This window comes from Necator americanus, chromosome V, assembly GCF_031761385.1.
Source record: "Necator americanus strain Aroian chromosome V, whole genome shotgun sequence".
In the NCBI taxonomy this organism is placed as follows: Eukaryota; Metazoa; Nematoda; class Chromadorea; order Rhabditida; family Ancylostomatidae; genus Necator; species Necator americanus.
Genome location: NC_087375.1, coordinates 18,796,446 through 18,811,882, shown reverse-complemented (window position 1 = coordinate 18,811,882; position 15,437 = coordinate 18,796,446). Strand labels below are relative to the sequence as shown.

The 15,437-nt window shown below is 39.9% G+C and overlaps 3 protein-coding genes across 5 annotated transcripts; 1 reads left to right on the top strand and 2 right to left on the bottom strand.

The window, feature by feature from the left end:
- Window positions 1–268: 268 nt before the first annotated feature.
- RB195_014374 (uncharacterized protein) lies at window positions 269–3,611 on the top strand (the record flags this gene model as incomplete). The annotated part of the gene is made up of 3 exons (XM_064204620.1): window positions 269–419; window positions 1,509–1,582; window positions 3,510–3,611. The coding sequence occupies 3 exons, from the start codon at window positions 269–271 to the stop codon at window positions 3,609–3,611; spliced, it is 327 nt and encodes a 108-aa protein (XP_064060501.1).
- A 430-nt stretch (window positions 3,612–4,041) lies between these two features.
- Window positions 4,042–12,191, bottom strand: RB195_014373 (uncharacterized protein; the record flags this gene model as incomplete). Of its 2 annotated transcripts, none has more annotated exons than XM_064204618.1 (9): window positions 4,042–4,089; window positions 4,160–4,213; window positions 4,311–4,405; window positions 4,465–4,531; window positions 5,068–5,163; window positions 7,081–7,242; window positions 7,303–7,388; window positions 7,676–7,779; window positions 12,067–12,191. In XM_064204618.1, the coding sequence occupies 9 exons, from the start codon at window positions 12,189–12,191 to the stop codon at window positions 4,042–4,044; spliced, it is 837 nt and encodes a 278-aa protein (XP_064060499.1). The 2 variants fall into 2 exon arrangements, with proteins under 2 accessions (XP_064060499.1, XP_064060500.1); XM_064204619.1 differs by lacking the exon at window positions 12,067–12,191 and adding an exon at window positions 8,660–8,670.
- A 456-nt stretch (window positions 12,192–12,647) lies between these two features.
- On the bottom strand, window positions 12,648–15,437 carry RB195_014372 (uncharacterized protein; the record flags this gene model as incomplete). 2 transcript variants are annotated; one of them, XM_064204616.1, is made up of 1 exon in its annotated part: window positions 12,648–15,437. In XM_064204616.1, one exon carries the CDS (start codon window positions 15,435–15,437, stop codon window positions 12,648–12,650), a length of 2,790 nt encoding a protein of 929 aa, XP_064060497.1. The 2 variants fall into 2 exon arrangements, with proteins under 2 accessions (XP_064060497.1, XP_064060498.1); XM_064204617.1 differs by having other exon boundaries at window positions 12,648–15,416.

Sequence of the window (15,437 nt, the reverse complement as noted above, 5' to 3'; positions counted from 1 at the left end):
TTGTATCCGTTAAGTCATTCTCTCCGAGAAGTTGGGAAATCTCCAGTGTGTAAATTCTATTGCAAATGTATTCCAATATATGCAAGAAAATGCAATGTTGGGATTCAGCATTTCCTGTAAAGTCGTTCTGTCCGGAGCTGACGCAATCTTTCCAGCAGCTTCATTGAAGTGCACTACATTTGAAGAGAAAATGCCAAGATCAAAAGGACACGAAACCGAGGTGCTTGAAGGAGTGCAATGGACGTAGCCGTTATTATCGGGAGGACCAATGCTGGGACCATCGCTGCACTTCGCGATGGTCCCACTTCGATTCCAACTGTACCGCTTGCACCGCGCCGCTTCGAGGGCAACTGCACCCGGCTTTCTGGCGTTTACATCCGAATATATCTGTGAAAAGAATGGATGTTTCATCGTTAGATGTGAGATTTAGCTTTTTTATGTTTCTTCGGGATAAATTATTTAGTAATTTCGAATTCATCTATGTTTATCAAAGTCCCATCGATGTAACAACCCTTCGAAGAAATGTCTCGTCTATCCAGGATTTTTTGAACGAGAGCATCGCTACCCACTTGTGAAGAGGAAGGGAAATTTGGTTGCTTCTGCGGTGATCTCATATATTGCTGATCTAAGAGTAGAAGAAATCCTCGCTTTCTTGAAGAAGTAGTTAATCCTAAGTTCAAAAAAGAAAGAAAAAACTTGTGTCAAGTCGTTCTGCAGTTGTGCCTTTTTGTTTTGGTGTTTCCTCATTTTTATTGACCTTTGCTGATCCGAGTGAGAAACGCATAGTTAGTTGCTAGAGAATCTTTCGACAATGTCCCAGGTTCCTCTAAAAACGAAAGAGAATCTATCTTTGCTAGCACAGGAAGAAAGCGAATACCTGCTGGCGTTTCTGATCGAGCAACATATTTCACTGATTCGGTATTCATTGGTAAAAAGACTAATTATAGTCGCGAACATGAGTAATGTTCAACAGAATGGACTGTGTTACTATAATAGGAATTTTCCACCGCACGTGTTGATCTTTCAAGAAGACCTAATTTCTGTTTTCAGGCCAGATCCTTTCATTACTTCGCTTTTGTCTTTTCTGTCCTTCTCGGATCATGACAAACATTTTAAAGATCCAGTCTTAGTCGGTTTTCACTATTACAAACAGTGGTACTGAAGAATATGCAACATCCACTAACAAAAGGCATTAGATCAGGGGAAGTAAAATTAGATTGTAAGGAGGATTTTTTTTTCATTTTAAACTCTTAACTCTTACCATCTTAATAACATACTTCATCTTTGATTTTCTGCATTTATTTAACCCTTTATAGCGTTCCATTTACGAACCCACTAGTAAACACACTGCAGCCGACAAACTTATTAAAATGAAATAAAACTAAAAAAAAGAACACCAAAAATCCAAGGTTAAAAATCGCTGGTTGACTTACGACTCAACTGTCGAACAGTGGCTCACTAGTGAAATGTAAATAGAATACATACACGTATTTCATTCTTCATTCCAGGCAACGAGAAGTTGTTTGGAAATGGTGCATTAAATTTTGGTACGAGCATTATGGCAGTTACGCTTCATTGTCTGGTGGGATCTGAAGGGGACCTGACAGCAGGATTATTTTTATTCTCAGTGAACGACTTTCAATAAACCTCGGCAGGATAATTTAGTTGCTCTTAAGTTCAACCTATAAGAGATTGTTATAAGCCTTAATTATTAGCTAACGTTTTGGCGGGTTCGCCTTTTTCAGAACAGGAAGACCGAACGTGATTTATCCGATTAAAGGTCCTAGCCGCTTAACAAAAAAAAAATCTTCAGTCAACAGTAGGTCCCATAGTTACAAGTCGAAGTGTACGACGCAGCTTAGGATTGGAAGATTTCCTGATGCAGCTAGATGTGTCTGTGCGTTTGTATCTGTTTGCATGTATGCACCAGGGTCTGACTCTACTCATGCAAGCGTTACAAAATTCGTCTCCTTTCTTAATGGAGATTTCTTTCCTTTTCCTTTCTTAAGAGACCGAGGTATTAGGTATTTAGACCGGTAACATCAGAGTCTTGCACAGCCGTCAGAAGGCAAGCGAACGGGGTGAGTCTTGTGGCGTCCAATTGCTGGATTGAGTCAGAAAGCAGTAAAAGGTGCTTGACAAGGTTGGATTGTTGCGACGTCAACAAAAGGTGAGCGAGTTAGTAAAATGTTTCAACGGTTTTTTTTTCAATTGAGAGCAAATTGATTCGGAGAGGAAACACTTCAAAATACAGAATTAGGAAAGGAGAGAGATGAAGTATTTTTAAAAACGTATAAGTTAATAAACGATCCCAAAAGCAGTTTTCGCAATGAAAGGAGCACTGATACTTTCTGAGACTGAGTTTTCAGGCTACTGAGAGATAGCTGCTTATTTCAGCGCAGACCACTTTTCCAGGACTTTTTCGAGCATTGAGCAAAGTTTTAGTATAGCTTATTTCTATTCGCTGATGTGTTACAATATTTCAGAAAAATAGCTCTCATTAATGAACAATGTTAGACCATCTTTCACGCCCATTTTTTCCCATTTGCTTTCTTTCTTTCTCAGAGCTTTAGTTTCTTTTTTGTGAAAGTTTTTTATAGTTGTTGTGTGGCATTTTAATTCCTCGTTGAGCTTCAAAAATGCGTCTTTATCAGAATTTATCAAAATGTTCAATTCTAAGTTAATTCGCCTTGCAACTGCTTTAAGTCTTTTCTTACCGGTCTTGCACTAAGTAACATTCGAATGCCACATTTATTCCTGTTGTTATCTTTCAAGAAAGACACACTCTCATTACGCCGATTAAGGCATTCATTCTCCAAATTATGAGATTTCAAGAAATGCCAGTCTTAGTATTTTTTTCATAGCCAGCACTCGGTCGTAAGAAGGAAGTTCTCAGAAAAAAAGCTGGTCCGTATGAAAGTAAGATCCTTGAGACGTAGTGACTCTATTGTAGTATTATAATTTTGTTAATAAGGAGAATCATACGTATCTGTACGAATACGACAGAATTCGTTTTTTTTTTAAATTTTTCTTGATCTCTGTGAAATAACAAAAGTTTCTGTTATCTCACAGAGATCAAGAACACATATTGAAGGGAGAAGCAACACATACTTCCTTGAAAAGAAACGCGGATGTCCTTACAAACTTGTGCAAAATCAAAATAATTTGGGCCCAATGCTTGTTAGAGAAGCATCTCTTTCTACGAACTTATCTAAAATCTTTATATTACGAAAAAAACAGTTTATTCTCTTGTGCTTCCAACGGCTCTTGCAACATTTTCTCATGTGGATCCGCTGAACGATCTACAAACATCGGGCCCGAACACACCTCCCTTTAATTCTTCGTTAAAATGAGTTTATGAAGGAGTTTTAAAGTCTGTGATATTGGAGTGCAGTATTAGGTCCCGAGTAAGTCATTCCAGTTGATCTGAAGTCAATTTATTGGAATCGATCTAATATGTAGCAAAAGATTCAGATTTCACATCGATGGTTAGGATGCCTATTTTCAAGGTTTTGATGCTGTTACTCAATTCCAAACCAGGCAACATTGTCAGAAATCGATTGCAAAAGGAACGTAGAGAAAATCCCAACAAGAAAGGAAAAGGAAAATAGTGGACATTGTCCATTATTTTCAAACATCCCTAAATATCGAATTATTAAAAACAAGGGCGGTATATCTGAGATGCCAGGCTGGACGTAAACATCAGAAAGGCATGACTAGGGCTTAGATCCTAATCACAGATAAAAAAGAATCCAAAACTATACAAAATATATTCGCTTCCTTGCGACTAATGAGTGAACTCTTAATGCGACTCTTAGTGCCCGCGACGCGGCCGCTGAAGCAGACTAAGCATGGATGCCTAAAAGGAAAGTTTGTGTACCATTTTAGTGCATTTTTTCTTCGTCCGGACAGGCACAAGGGTCTGTATTTATACGTTCTAAGATAATGAGATATTAATTGTCTAGATAAGAAGCGATGAGATAAAATCACATGTACATGCCCTTTATATGCAAAAAAAAACAATACATTATTAAAACTGCGTTAAACTTTGACAGAATCCTTGTCCTCTACCAGATTTGAGAGCGTCTTCTGAAATACCGTATTTGAACTTCTGTCTCCAACAGAAGTTTTTATCCAGAAAAGCAAATTACTCTTCTACCTGCGAGCGTTCTTCTCGAAATAACCGAAACGGATGCAAGTTTTGTCGCTCAAGCTGGAAAAGGCCGAATTACTAAGAAGATGATAAACTACAATAAGGCCGGTGCAGTAATTTCCGTAAAAAGTGGAACCACACTGAAAACAATCCGTACCTCTCTTTCAAATCGCGCTTTTTGTTGTTTTAGAAAAATATTTGCTATTCTTCCCAACTGGTCGCTGATCTCTGATATGAATGGCTCCATCGCTCCTTAAGATTTGACTGTGGTGCAACCGTCTGTTGAGATATAAAACCATGACTACACTAGCCTGTCAGTTTTCCCCAGAGACTGCGCCAATCTTTTTCGATCCCAGATGAAATTAGAGTGCTTTTCATCTGAATGTTGGATTGTAGATTTTAGGCCTTTGTTTACTCAATCACCAAAAGCAATGTATTCAAAGTGCAAATGTGCGAGTAGACAGTACTCTTTACTTGTAATGCTTTCCTGACAATGAAGAATAAATTAGTAAAAAGTAAGAAGAATAAATAATAAGCTTTGATTGTGCCGTATCGAACAATCGACAGCAAACAAACGTAGTAATGACCTACCATCATTGCGGTGCACCCTCTCTTGCTGTCTATGAAAAAAATAGTTTGTTGCCTCGCGAGCTGTTATGCTATAAAAGTAAGCTTCTCGCACGATGTTTACCGCTACAGCTACAGTCGTCTTACTCATTTTTAGAACTGCCACCAGAATCTGGTAAGATTTGAAGAAAATTATGCAATGCTGAACAGAGACTTTGGATTTCGTTCTTTCAGGAAAGTTCAAGGCAATGGAACAGCGAGCGTGCGATTTCCCCAATGAAGCATCTAGCTTTTTTCAAGTTAAGGAATAGCGTCGAAAAACGAACAGTCATCAAACCTACACCTACCTGGTTCCAGCTGTCACCGATCTGCATCCACGATGTTTTGTAAGGAGAATTGTTGGAGCTCCGCTGAGCAGAAATAAGTCCAGCTTGTATTGCTCTCTGAAATGTAACATCGAATTGAAAGTAAAATACGTTTGCAAGCTTGCTACTGTTCTATCCGAATCTCCTTAGAAAAGTCGTGCTGAAAACATGTTATATAGTTATTTGGAAAAGAATGAGCTATAAAGGATGTTGGACACAAGGTCGACGACGAGTGTGTTCAGCTAAACAAGCACGACGCGACAGCAATTCACGCTGTTGCTCTACACGCTCTCTTCCTTTTTTCCAATCGACAGCGCATGGTTGCTCATTGCAACATATTTCGACGCCGAGTATGTGAAATCTCCTCCCTCCTACTACGGAAAAACTATTGTCCCAGGTTTCTTTCTCTACTTCACAGAAGGGTGTGTGAGCAGAGTCTAGCAAACATTCAGATTGAGCGACTCTAGATTTTCGGATATCTGGAGGATGTCCCTTGTCAAGACGTAGTCGAGCTGTAATTCTGTAATTTAAGAGTGGTTATTTTCCGTTGGCACTGCTCTTCTGGCATTAAAGAGGTTGTCTTTTGTCACGTAAACTGATGGCATCGACGATTCCTCTTCAAGGCACCAACCCACGAATCTGAGGTGGTACGGGTTTTAGGTGGGTTATGCCATAGTATAAGGTGTAGTTTTCGAGGCTGATGACGGCACGTCCTCTGACGCGCGTTTTCTGCCAAGCAGCAAACGGCGCATGCAAATATCGCAGCACTCTGAACAGAGCGGCTTGCTGGAGGTCACTCAACAGCGATCGTAGATTATGGAGATTCCGTCCATTTCTTCTTAAATGCCGTAAAAACGGCACGGAAGATACGGCTTCGGATGTTCTGACGCACTATTTTCTACAAGGAGTTCGACTGGAGCGCGCCAGCCTTGTGCACGCGCCGCAATTAGGAAGAAATGGACGGAATCACCCCCCTCCCCCCCCCCATAATCTGCTTTGCTGTATGCGAACACTCCACCTGAAATCCGCGCCACCTCAGGTTCGTGGGTTGATGCCTTTAAGAGCAACTTTCCGGGAAATTTAAGGATTTTAATTTTTTTTCACTAGTAGATAACATCGTGGTTTGGAAGTCCTAACGCTTCTAAGCAGAAGACAATCCCACCAAACACTGAAATCAGAACTTTCATTTCTCCTACCGAAATAACTCTTAACACTCCTAGGTCCAATCTATATTAGATTTACATACAGTCTCTGAGTATTATGCACTCGATGCTGAAACATGATCAAAGTTAGAACAACCAGATGACGAAATGAATGTGCGTACACTGGGATTCATTTCTCGTACAGATGTGAGGGGCCTCTACCTCGTCGGCTGAATAAATCTTGCTACCCATTACCTAGAATGTCTGTAAGAGGTTGCACTTCCTACACGATCAATCGTAGGTTCTAATCCGACCTAGTGCTCACCAGGCCCTTCATCCCTTCGGGTCGATAAATTGGAGCCAGACTTATCTGAAGGATAAAAACACTGACTTGACATATCCCAAAGCTTTCGAAAGTCATAGTATAGGCCAATTACACGTTCGTAAACATCAAACGATTCTGAATTACAGTGGTGGCGCATCTTAAGCGGATTGATTAACAACAGACACTTTACAGTTTTATTTACCCGCTGCCTACGTGGTTCTTGGTTGTAGAGATGTTTCTTGTTTCCGCTGCGATTCTCTCTATCTACTTTGCAAACCATATCTCCAAGTAGAGAGATCCCCGAACCGAAAAGTTCCATAGACGTACTTTAAAAACATGTGGTATGGTGAACGGATCCTGAGTTTGGTTTGTTTTTGCGAATGAGAGTCACCCTCATGATCCATTAACACTGACCCGGTTTTGTTTGGATGCGCGGCAGATACAAAAACTGTTTGTTCTGCTCTCAGGTAAACTCAAGAACAAATGAGCTGGTTTTTGATTAAAAGCGTTGATGGCTGCACCGCTCACGTAGTACTGTGCCTGGTTGTAAATGGGCGTAGTGAATGTTTGCAGAGGATTTGGTGTCTGAGAACGGGTGTACTGCCATTTGTCATTGAAGACGTGATAGTTAGTCTGTACGAGAGACTCCTTGTGATTTAGCGGGCTGAGAGTTGGCAGTATTCGGGCATCCTGAAAGATCTGAAGTAAACTAAGTCAGAACATAAGTCAGGACATATCAGTATCACGAACATTGTGGCGGTCTGGATATACCGTCGATCCGAGTGATGGTCGGGCTGTTGTGAATGTAAACGTGATCGGTTCGTTCGTGGTCCTTCCTGAAAAAGAGAAAGGAGTCTGAGTGAAAATATATCCGACAGCATTGCTGACAGCGTGTTATAGTGTTCACTGTTTTTCCACGTCAGAAAAAAAACTTCCATTTTTTGTGGTTTTTCTTCACTTTCTTTGATCTTATAGTTTACATGAAGCGTGAGAAAATACAAAGCTAGCTGTACAGGACACCTTTTACTACGTCGTCCAGACGCATGTACGATCAAATAAGGAAATAATAGAAAGACCACTACTTAGAGTCTAACTCAAAAACTGACGATTTAGGAATAATTACCATCAAATATGGGGACAATTCCTATCCTCACATTGCGGCTTTCCATTTGAGGCTTTGGAAAAACCGTTGCCACTATAGACAGAAGCGTGATGAACCATAGCGTTCTACAAGTAATCAATCATGAACGAATGGAGTTTTGTTAAGGATAGTGAGAGTGGTCCGAAGGCATGTATTAAAACTTATGTTAATGGAAATTTGCTTATTTTTACTAGCCTCAGAAAACACTTTTCAGGTTTTTCAGCTCTTCTAACGTGAAGTAATTAAATCTTTATCACTTTCAAAGTCAAAATATTTGCGGTTCAGAGTACCACTTTATTTCGCAAAAAATTAACAGTCAGTTAAGTTTTGTTTCTTCTGTGCGCCATGAGACAAACTAAATATGTTTAGAGGTAGTCATACGATCGTGATGTAAAACAAATATGTGGAGATCCTATGAACTTGAATTTTTGCATAGCAACAATTCTACGGCAAACACTTGTTCGCTGTACTGTATTTAATATAACACTACTGGAAAAAGTGGATAAATCTTCGGTAGGACACGAAGAAGAATCCCATTCAGTGACACGAGAGCGCAGAAAGAGGCTCCCAGAGATACTCGAACTTCGCCATAGGACCTGAGCATATTGTGCCGGTACTGGGCAGAACCCTTGTGTGTGCTGGACGATAGGAACCTCTTTCCCCATTGACACACAAATTTGGTCCCGAAAAGAAGGAACATTTCGAATGAATGCAGTTTTCCGTTCATTTGGTTTGTAATCGACTTACTAGCAGTCTACGAGTGTTTCTTGTAGCTTCGAAATAATTTTCCATAGTCTTTTCCGGTGCAGAATACGTGCAAAGTGTCTTTGAAATGTGAGCAAACAATGTTCATAAGTGAAAGGCAAACAGTGTTATTCGACATTGTGTCAGGGATGCCATTCAACCTCCTTCTAAGTCAGCCTCTTTATTTGTTTAAGCAAAAGATATAAAATTAATGACATTTACCTCGAAGTCATGGTGTTATCCTTGTGGAGTAGCGTTTAGAGCTATCTGAAAAGAGTTCTGAGATTACTGTGTTTGGGTAAATGATGATTTCCGATGGATAGGAGGATTTAAAATTAGAAGATAAGTAGAAACATCGAGAGAATACTTTTTCAAAACTAAACCTCTCGGAAGTTAAAGATTTTGTAAGAACAAAACTACTCGAGAGGTGAATGTATTGTGATAGTAAAATAGTGATACGGATAAAGATGAGCTAATAAGGAGAATACGGAAAAAATATCCTCTAAAGAAATTTTAGTTAACCAGTAATAAACAATAAGCAATGAATATAGCGCTTCTGCTTTAACAGTCCTTGTGGATAAATGCATCACCTGTTAGGGATAATTCCCAAACAGAAATCTCTTTGACTCAGAATAATAATATATTCCCGTATAGAAAAAAGTCTGAAAAGTGGTAAAAATAGTACCAAGATTCCTCCGAAAATCTGCAAATCTACCGCAAAATCTTCCGCACAGAAAACAGTTACATAAAAACTCTTTAATTTTTACTAGGAAAGAAAATTTTCAATAGCTCTGTTTTCTTCGAACCGTTTATCTTTCATTGAAAATTAAAAATGATTGACTAGGTTATGGTAATCACTGAATGGAAGAAATTCCTCATGGATACAAGAATCAATTGAACGGTTCTTAAAATGGAAATTAATCCACACATCTCTTCCAGTGTTTAAAATGTTTTGATTTACCGAAAAGTAATCGATTAATGACAAATCTTCTACATGTTCCTAGAGATAAGATAATGATTTGAACCAAAATCACTGTGCTCTCTTTAACCAAGAAAGAAAACTTTTACGAGTACGTCCTTCTGAGTTTTTTTTTTTGAATTGCTTAAAAATAACGGTACTTGATAGTATCAACTAGAATGTGGTTGCAAATATCACTGAAATAATGAATAATAAAGTAAAATAGAACGAAAATTTAGGGAGTATGAATAGATATGCTTAAGCTGATTTTGGCTTTTCTTTTTCAGCTAATATTGGTGTTTCTCAATTCAAAATCGTACCTTTATGAAACAAGCAAATAAGAGATACCCCAAAAGAAAATAATCCTAAGAAAAGAAAGGAGAGCATTGTCTGCTAGCCACACCTGGTCAGATGATCTGAGGGCGAGGTCAAGATACTTGCGAGAGCGGTTCCTCTTCGGAGACAACAAGGTGCGATCCTGTTCACAGCAATGTTTGCCCGTAGATTTGCACGCTTTCACCACTGCTACTCAGCACTGCGAGCCCTGGCTTCTGCCAGAGGATTACGCTTTCGACAACACATTGTGACTTGTGCACTATTCAGCAGACGCCTCTTCTTTTTTGTTTTTTGACCAGCGTTCGGGAGCGAAAATAGATTCGGAATGCTATTAGTAGATGTGGGGGTGGCTTTCTAAGCATTCTGACCAACACCTCAAACAACTGCCGAAGAAACATAGGAGACTATCAGGAGACTAGACTACTAAACATATGTAGGAGTTCCGGTCTAGTCGTCGTAAAAAAATGCTTGGAGGATGCCATTTTTTTAAGACAATTTGAGTTGCAACGCGACCCTTGTGCATGCGCATCGTCGACGAGCGAGCGGTCGCGGATTTTTTTCGTTGCAGTTTTTTGTTCTTTTCTTCATTGCAGGATTTTGTTGCGAACACATTCGTACAAATGCAGACACAAACATGTGATACGGCCGTTACTGTATGGCATCACACCATCATTATGCTATATAATTATGGCCTTACTCCGTCACGCCTAACGAAATCCCAGAAATCAGTGAGATGAATCGAACAACATCAGATAGATGTACCGGTGCCACAAAGCGGTAAAATGGGGATGAGAAACCATTCGAAAGCTTCAGAAACTGCACTTGTAGTGTTCCACCCTAATGTATGCCTCTGTACTCCTGTTCGTTACTCTTATGTTTGCTAGACCCTTCCAAGAAAAAGTGAATACAAGCATGCAGGCAGCTGCTTATGTTTACGCTTACGCTTACGTGATGATTTTCACGTCATTTGATGGTGGCAGATCATTCCATGTTCACTTTAGAGGACAAAGAAGAGAAAAATTTTGTCTAATACACTGAATATTTTACTAGCGTCTTTGTTGTTTAAAAAACAATAAGAAATAAATCTTTATTTAACCCGCACTAGTTGTGTCGACCGGTGTGTGATAGATTCTCGAGCTGAGAAATCTCAATTTTGATGCGGGATGACAAACGATAGGAACCACCCATGATAAAAAAAGCCACGCTTCGCGTTGTTCGACAAATGTTCATTATCAGGAGAAGTGTGGCAGCGGTTGACTGCTATGCAGCTAGCATTTCTGGGGTTCGAAGCTGCTCTGTACTTTCCTCATAGAGACCGTCTTCTCAACGTGCTTCAACGATGGAATCCCAATAATATTTCTGCGCTTAATGAACGACAAGAATAGAGGAACAACTTCTGCGGTAAGAACACTTATTTATTTATTCACATACACCAATGGTGCACCAGAAAAGAAAGGAAAAAAAGAAGCACACATTGTTGGGTCAGAAAATTGACAAAAACCGGTAGCCAATTTATAGTCAGTGGAAACTGGCGTTGTCCTTTTTGTGGCGGATAACATGTCGAACATGTCGTTCTCCTACTCAAGAAAGTGGAGAGTCCTTTCATGACATCTATTCCGTCAAAAGACCGTAAAGTTAGTTATATCCATACATCAGGGTTTGGATTACCAACTTAGGGCAAACGCGAGGAGCGGTTGGGAATCCGGCGAATCTAATGGAGGATCTTAAGCAAAAAGGTTCACCAACTTTCTTGATACTCGAGCGACTAAAAACCACAGTCTAGACAAACGGCAGTAAATATCAAACCAGCTTTGAGAGAGGATGTACTATTGCGAAAGAAATTAAAGAGAGATACACCTGCAAAATATTATTATCCTTGTTGTTGAATGAGCTTCAGTGAGTGGAATAGGCTTTATACGTCAAGAGGGGTAGAGCCTCGCAGATAGTTAAAAAAAAAGATAACTACAGGAGAAAGAGTGTAAGAAATAGAGAAATGTAAAAGTCAACCAAGAGGTAACGTTGGTTAAATCCGCGATCTAATTTTATGTACAGTGCGAGACGGATTAGACTGCTGACAGTTTCTAGAGTCTGAGATATCTAGTTAGATCAATATTCAGACACCGACGCAGGTCAATTTTCTTCAAACTCATCCAGATTATTCTACTGTGTTCGGCTTTAACAAAGTCACATGTGGGAGCCAAAACCATTCGCAGTTATAGAAGAAGTTCCTGAACATCTGAGCAAAGCTTCGTTGTTGTATTTTTGCGTGATGTAAGTTGAAAAAACCAGTTGTTTTATTAGTAGCTCGAAATACTAATATTTTCAGGACGTTAACCTAGGTTCGCTTTTGAAGACTCGAGAGCAGAAGACTAGGTCGAGTGTATACGTCTTCCACATGCTGATCATAACTAATTTTCTAAGACGATCACTACAACTAGTCACCCTTACGGTTAGAGACATTCCTCTGAACGACTAAAGGTAAAAGTGTTTTTTACCTTGCCAGCTTTGCTATGTGCTTTCTTCTGGAAGAACTCCAAATATACAAATAAGAGAGACATTCTCAAGATGAGAACAAACAGGCGATTTGTACAGAGAGGTGAGAATAGTTGGATTAGTGGAGTGAGGTTTGGCTTTAAGAGGGAAGATTATGCTTTTCTTATAATATGTTCAATATGCTCTAAGAAGTTGAGATCTCCACGAAAAAAATTCCCAAGTCTCTCACAAACTCTTAGAGTTACTTCGTTTATAATATACTCAGCCAAATACTTGCAAGTATAACAAGAGAGCTGTCGTAGTTAATGGATCCCATTTAGCAGCCCAGCCAGACATTTTAGCCAGTAATGTTTGAAGTGTGCAGCACGTACTTCGAAGTAGTTCTCATTATAATTTATTTATTTATTTATTTATTGAACGATATCACAATGTTACAATGTGTCGTTGCATGCTTTGTCTCCATCTGCTCACATCAGTAGTAGCGGTTCGCATCCATGTTTCTCCAAAGTCCGATACGAACGAATCTCTCCATCTTGTTTTTGGTCGGCCAACTTGTCGTTTCCAAATCCATGGTCTCCATTCGGTAATCATCTTCGTCCATCGGTTGTCCTTTGCAGTACACATTTTTCTGGCCCATGTCCACTTTCTTTCAATCGCTCTAGCCCTGATATCTGGGAGTTTTGCAGTATTTTCCAGCCACAAGTTCGTACGATGCATAAGAAGAGTTACACCGAGCATTCTTGTCATTATTTGCCGTTGAGCTATCTGTAGCGCCTTGAGATCTTTGCTTCTTGTAGCCCAAGTTTCACAGCCGTAGAGGAGACAAGGTTCCACACATTTTGTATAAAGTCGACGTTTGAATTTCATTGGAAACCTTCTATTTGTGAAATATGAACGGAATCGGTTGAATGAGTTCCAGCCAGAGCGAATTCGCCTATTTAGCTCAGTTGTTAGATTCCTATCAAAGGATATGCATTGACCAAGATAAACAAAGTTGCTGCAGTAATGTATAGGAGATCCATCAGTTGAGATCGGTATTTCTTCGGAATTGGTCATGACAAGAGTCTTAGAGAAATTCATTCTTAGTCCCACAATTTGGCTTTTGTCGCTCATTTCTTGTAGCATTAATTGGAGTTCTTGTGGTTTGTGCGCGAAGAGAACTACATCATCAGCGTACCTGAGATGACTTAAACGGAGCCCATTTATGTTGATACCTCTGTTTCTCCAATCTAGGCTACGGAAGACGGTTTCCAAAACGGCAGTGAAGAGGGAGGGAGAGATTGGGTCTCCCTGTCGAACACCTCGTCTAGCGTTGATAGGAACTTGATTACCACATATTTCAAATGTTACAGAAGCAGATGTGTAGATGTTCGAAAGAAGACGAATTATCTTTGGATGAACTCCTTGTCGATGTAGTGACGTCCATATCATGTTATGTTCCACAGAATCAAACGCTTTCGAGTAGTCAACGAAAGCTATGTACAGCGGAAAATTGTACTCAAGGCTTTTCTCTACCAATTGGTTAATGACGTGAACGTGATCTAAAGTGGAAAAGTTGCGTCGAAAGCCAGCCTGTTCGATGGGTTGGTTGATTTTTAGGAAAGCCATCATTCTTTGTAAAATGATCGAACTAAATACCTTATATATGACGGACAACAGTGCAATAGGACGGTAGTTGTTGATATCAAGTTGTTCCCCTTTTTTAAACAACAACAGTATTGAAGAATCGGAAAGCGTAATCGGAAGCTTTTCTCTCTCAAGACAGTCATTAAAAAGTTTGATCAAGGAATCTTTGACCACATCATATCCCGTTATCAGTGATTCGGCAGTGATCAAATCTGGTCCTGGCGCTTTTCCTAGCTTCATTTTCTTCACCGCACGGCTTACTTCATCTGCTAGGATTGGTAGCACATCGTCAAGTTGATACCATGGAATTGATGCAGGTAATTTTTTTTTTGAGGAGAATAACTGGCTGTAGAATTCTTGGACTGCTTTGGCGACTTCAGCAGGAGATCCCGCGACTGAGCCGTCTTCTTTCCTCAGTTGTGTCAATGTTCTTGTGAAGATTTGGTTCGCCTGTAGAGCTCTTCGAAGGCTAACACTTCTAGAGATTGCTTGATGTAATCGCATCAGATGTTTCTGCTCGATGTCTGTTTTCAAAGAGAGCCGCAGTGCTTTGCTGACAATTGAAAATTCCACAGCGTTTTTAGCAGACTGTTTATGTAAAAGTCGATGTCGAATTTCATACAGTTTTCTTGTCGTATCGGAAATGTGGGTCTCTTTTGTCCTGGATGTAGCAACAGTAGCGGCTATTTTTATTGTAGCTTTCAGTTGCTCATAATTACTTAGATCGGCGGCAGTTGCGAGTTGTTTTAAAGTAGAACGGAAAATTGATCTATTCAAAACTGTCTTACATTTGCAGTTATTTCGAAAGTAATGGAATTGAGACGGCAGACGAATTTTTGCCATGACGAGTCGATGATCACTATCGAAGTGGAACCGACCGATGATGTCCACGTCAAGGAAAATGGAGGGGTTCGTTGATAAAACAAAATCGATGGCATTTCTTGTTTTCATATTAGGAGATATCCATGTCCATTTTCTGGTAAGCCTTTTTGGGAAGCGGTTATTCATCAGATAAAGCTCATTTTCCGAACAGAAACTAGCCAATGTGTTTCCTCTTCGGTTGCGCGTTCCTAGACCATATGGCCCTATAAAGTTCTCTCCCAATTCTCCACATCCGACTTTAGCATTGAAATCTCCAACGACAACTTTGTATGTGGAATATCTAATTTGTGGAGGACTTTGGAAGCGTGATAGCAGTGCTTCAGAAACAATTTGAAGGAAATCGGCGTATTCGTTGTCGGCATAGTCAGTCGTTGGTGCGTACAGTTGAATTACACGAAAGCGGCTGGTTTTTGTGAGAATGTCGATGTATGAGACTCTGTCACAAAGAGGGTGAAAAAAACAGCAATTAATCCATTTCTTATTGACCAGAAACCCTGTTGAGTCGGAAAAGAAAATCATATGACCACTTAGCTGTAATTTTAAAACTTCGTATCCTCTTCTTTGTGTACTGCATAATCCGATTATATCGAAAGGTACCTCCATTGTGGCCTCTTCCAACGCGGCAATTCTTGTCCTGGAGCTCAGGGTGCGGCAGTTGATAGTACCAATCCGGAGATTCAGCATGATGGACTGGTATTTGAGCAT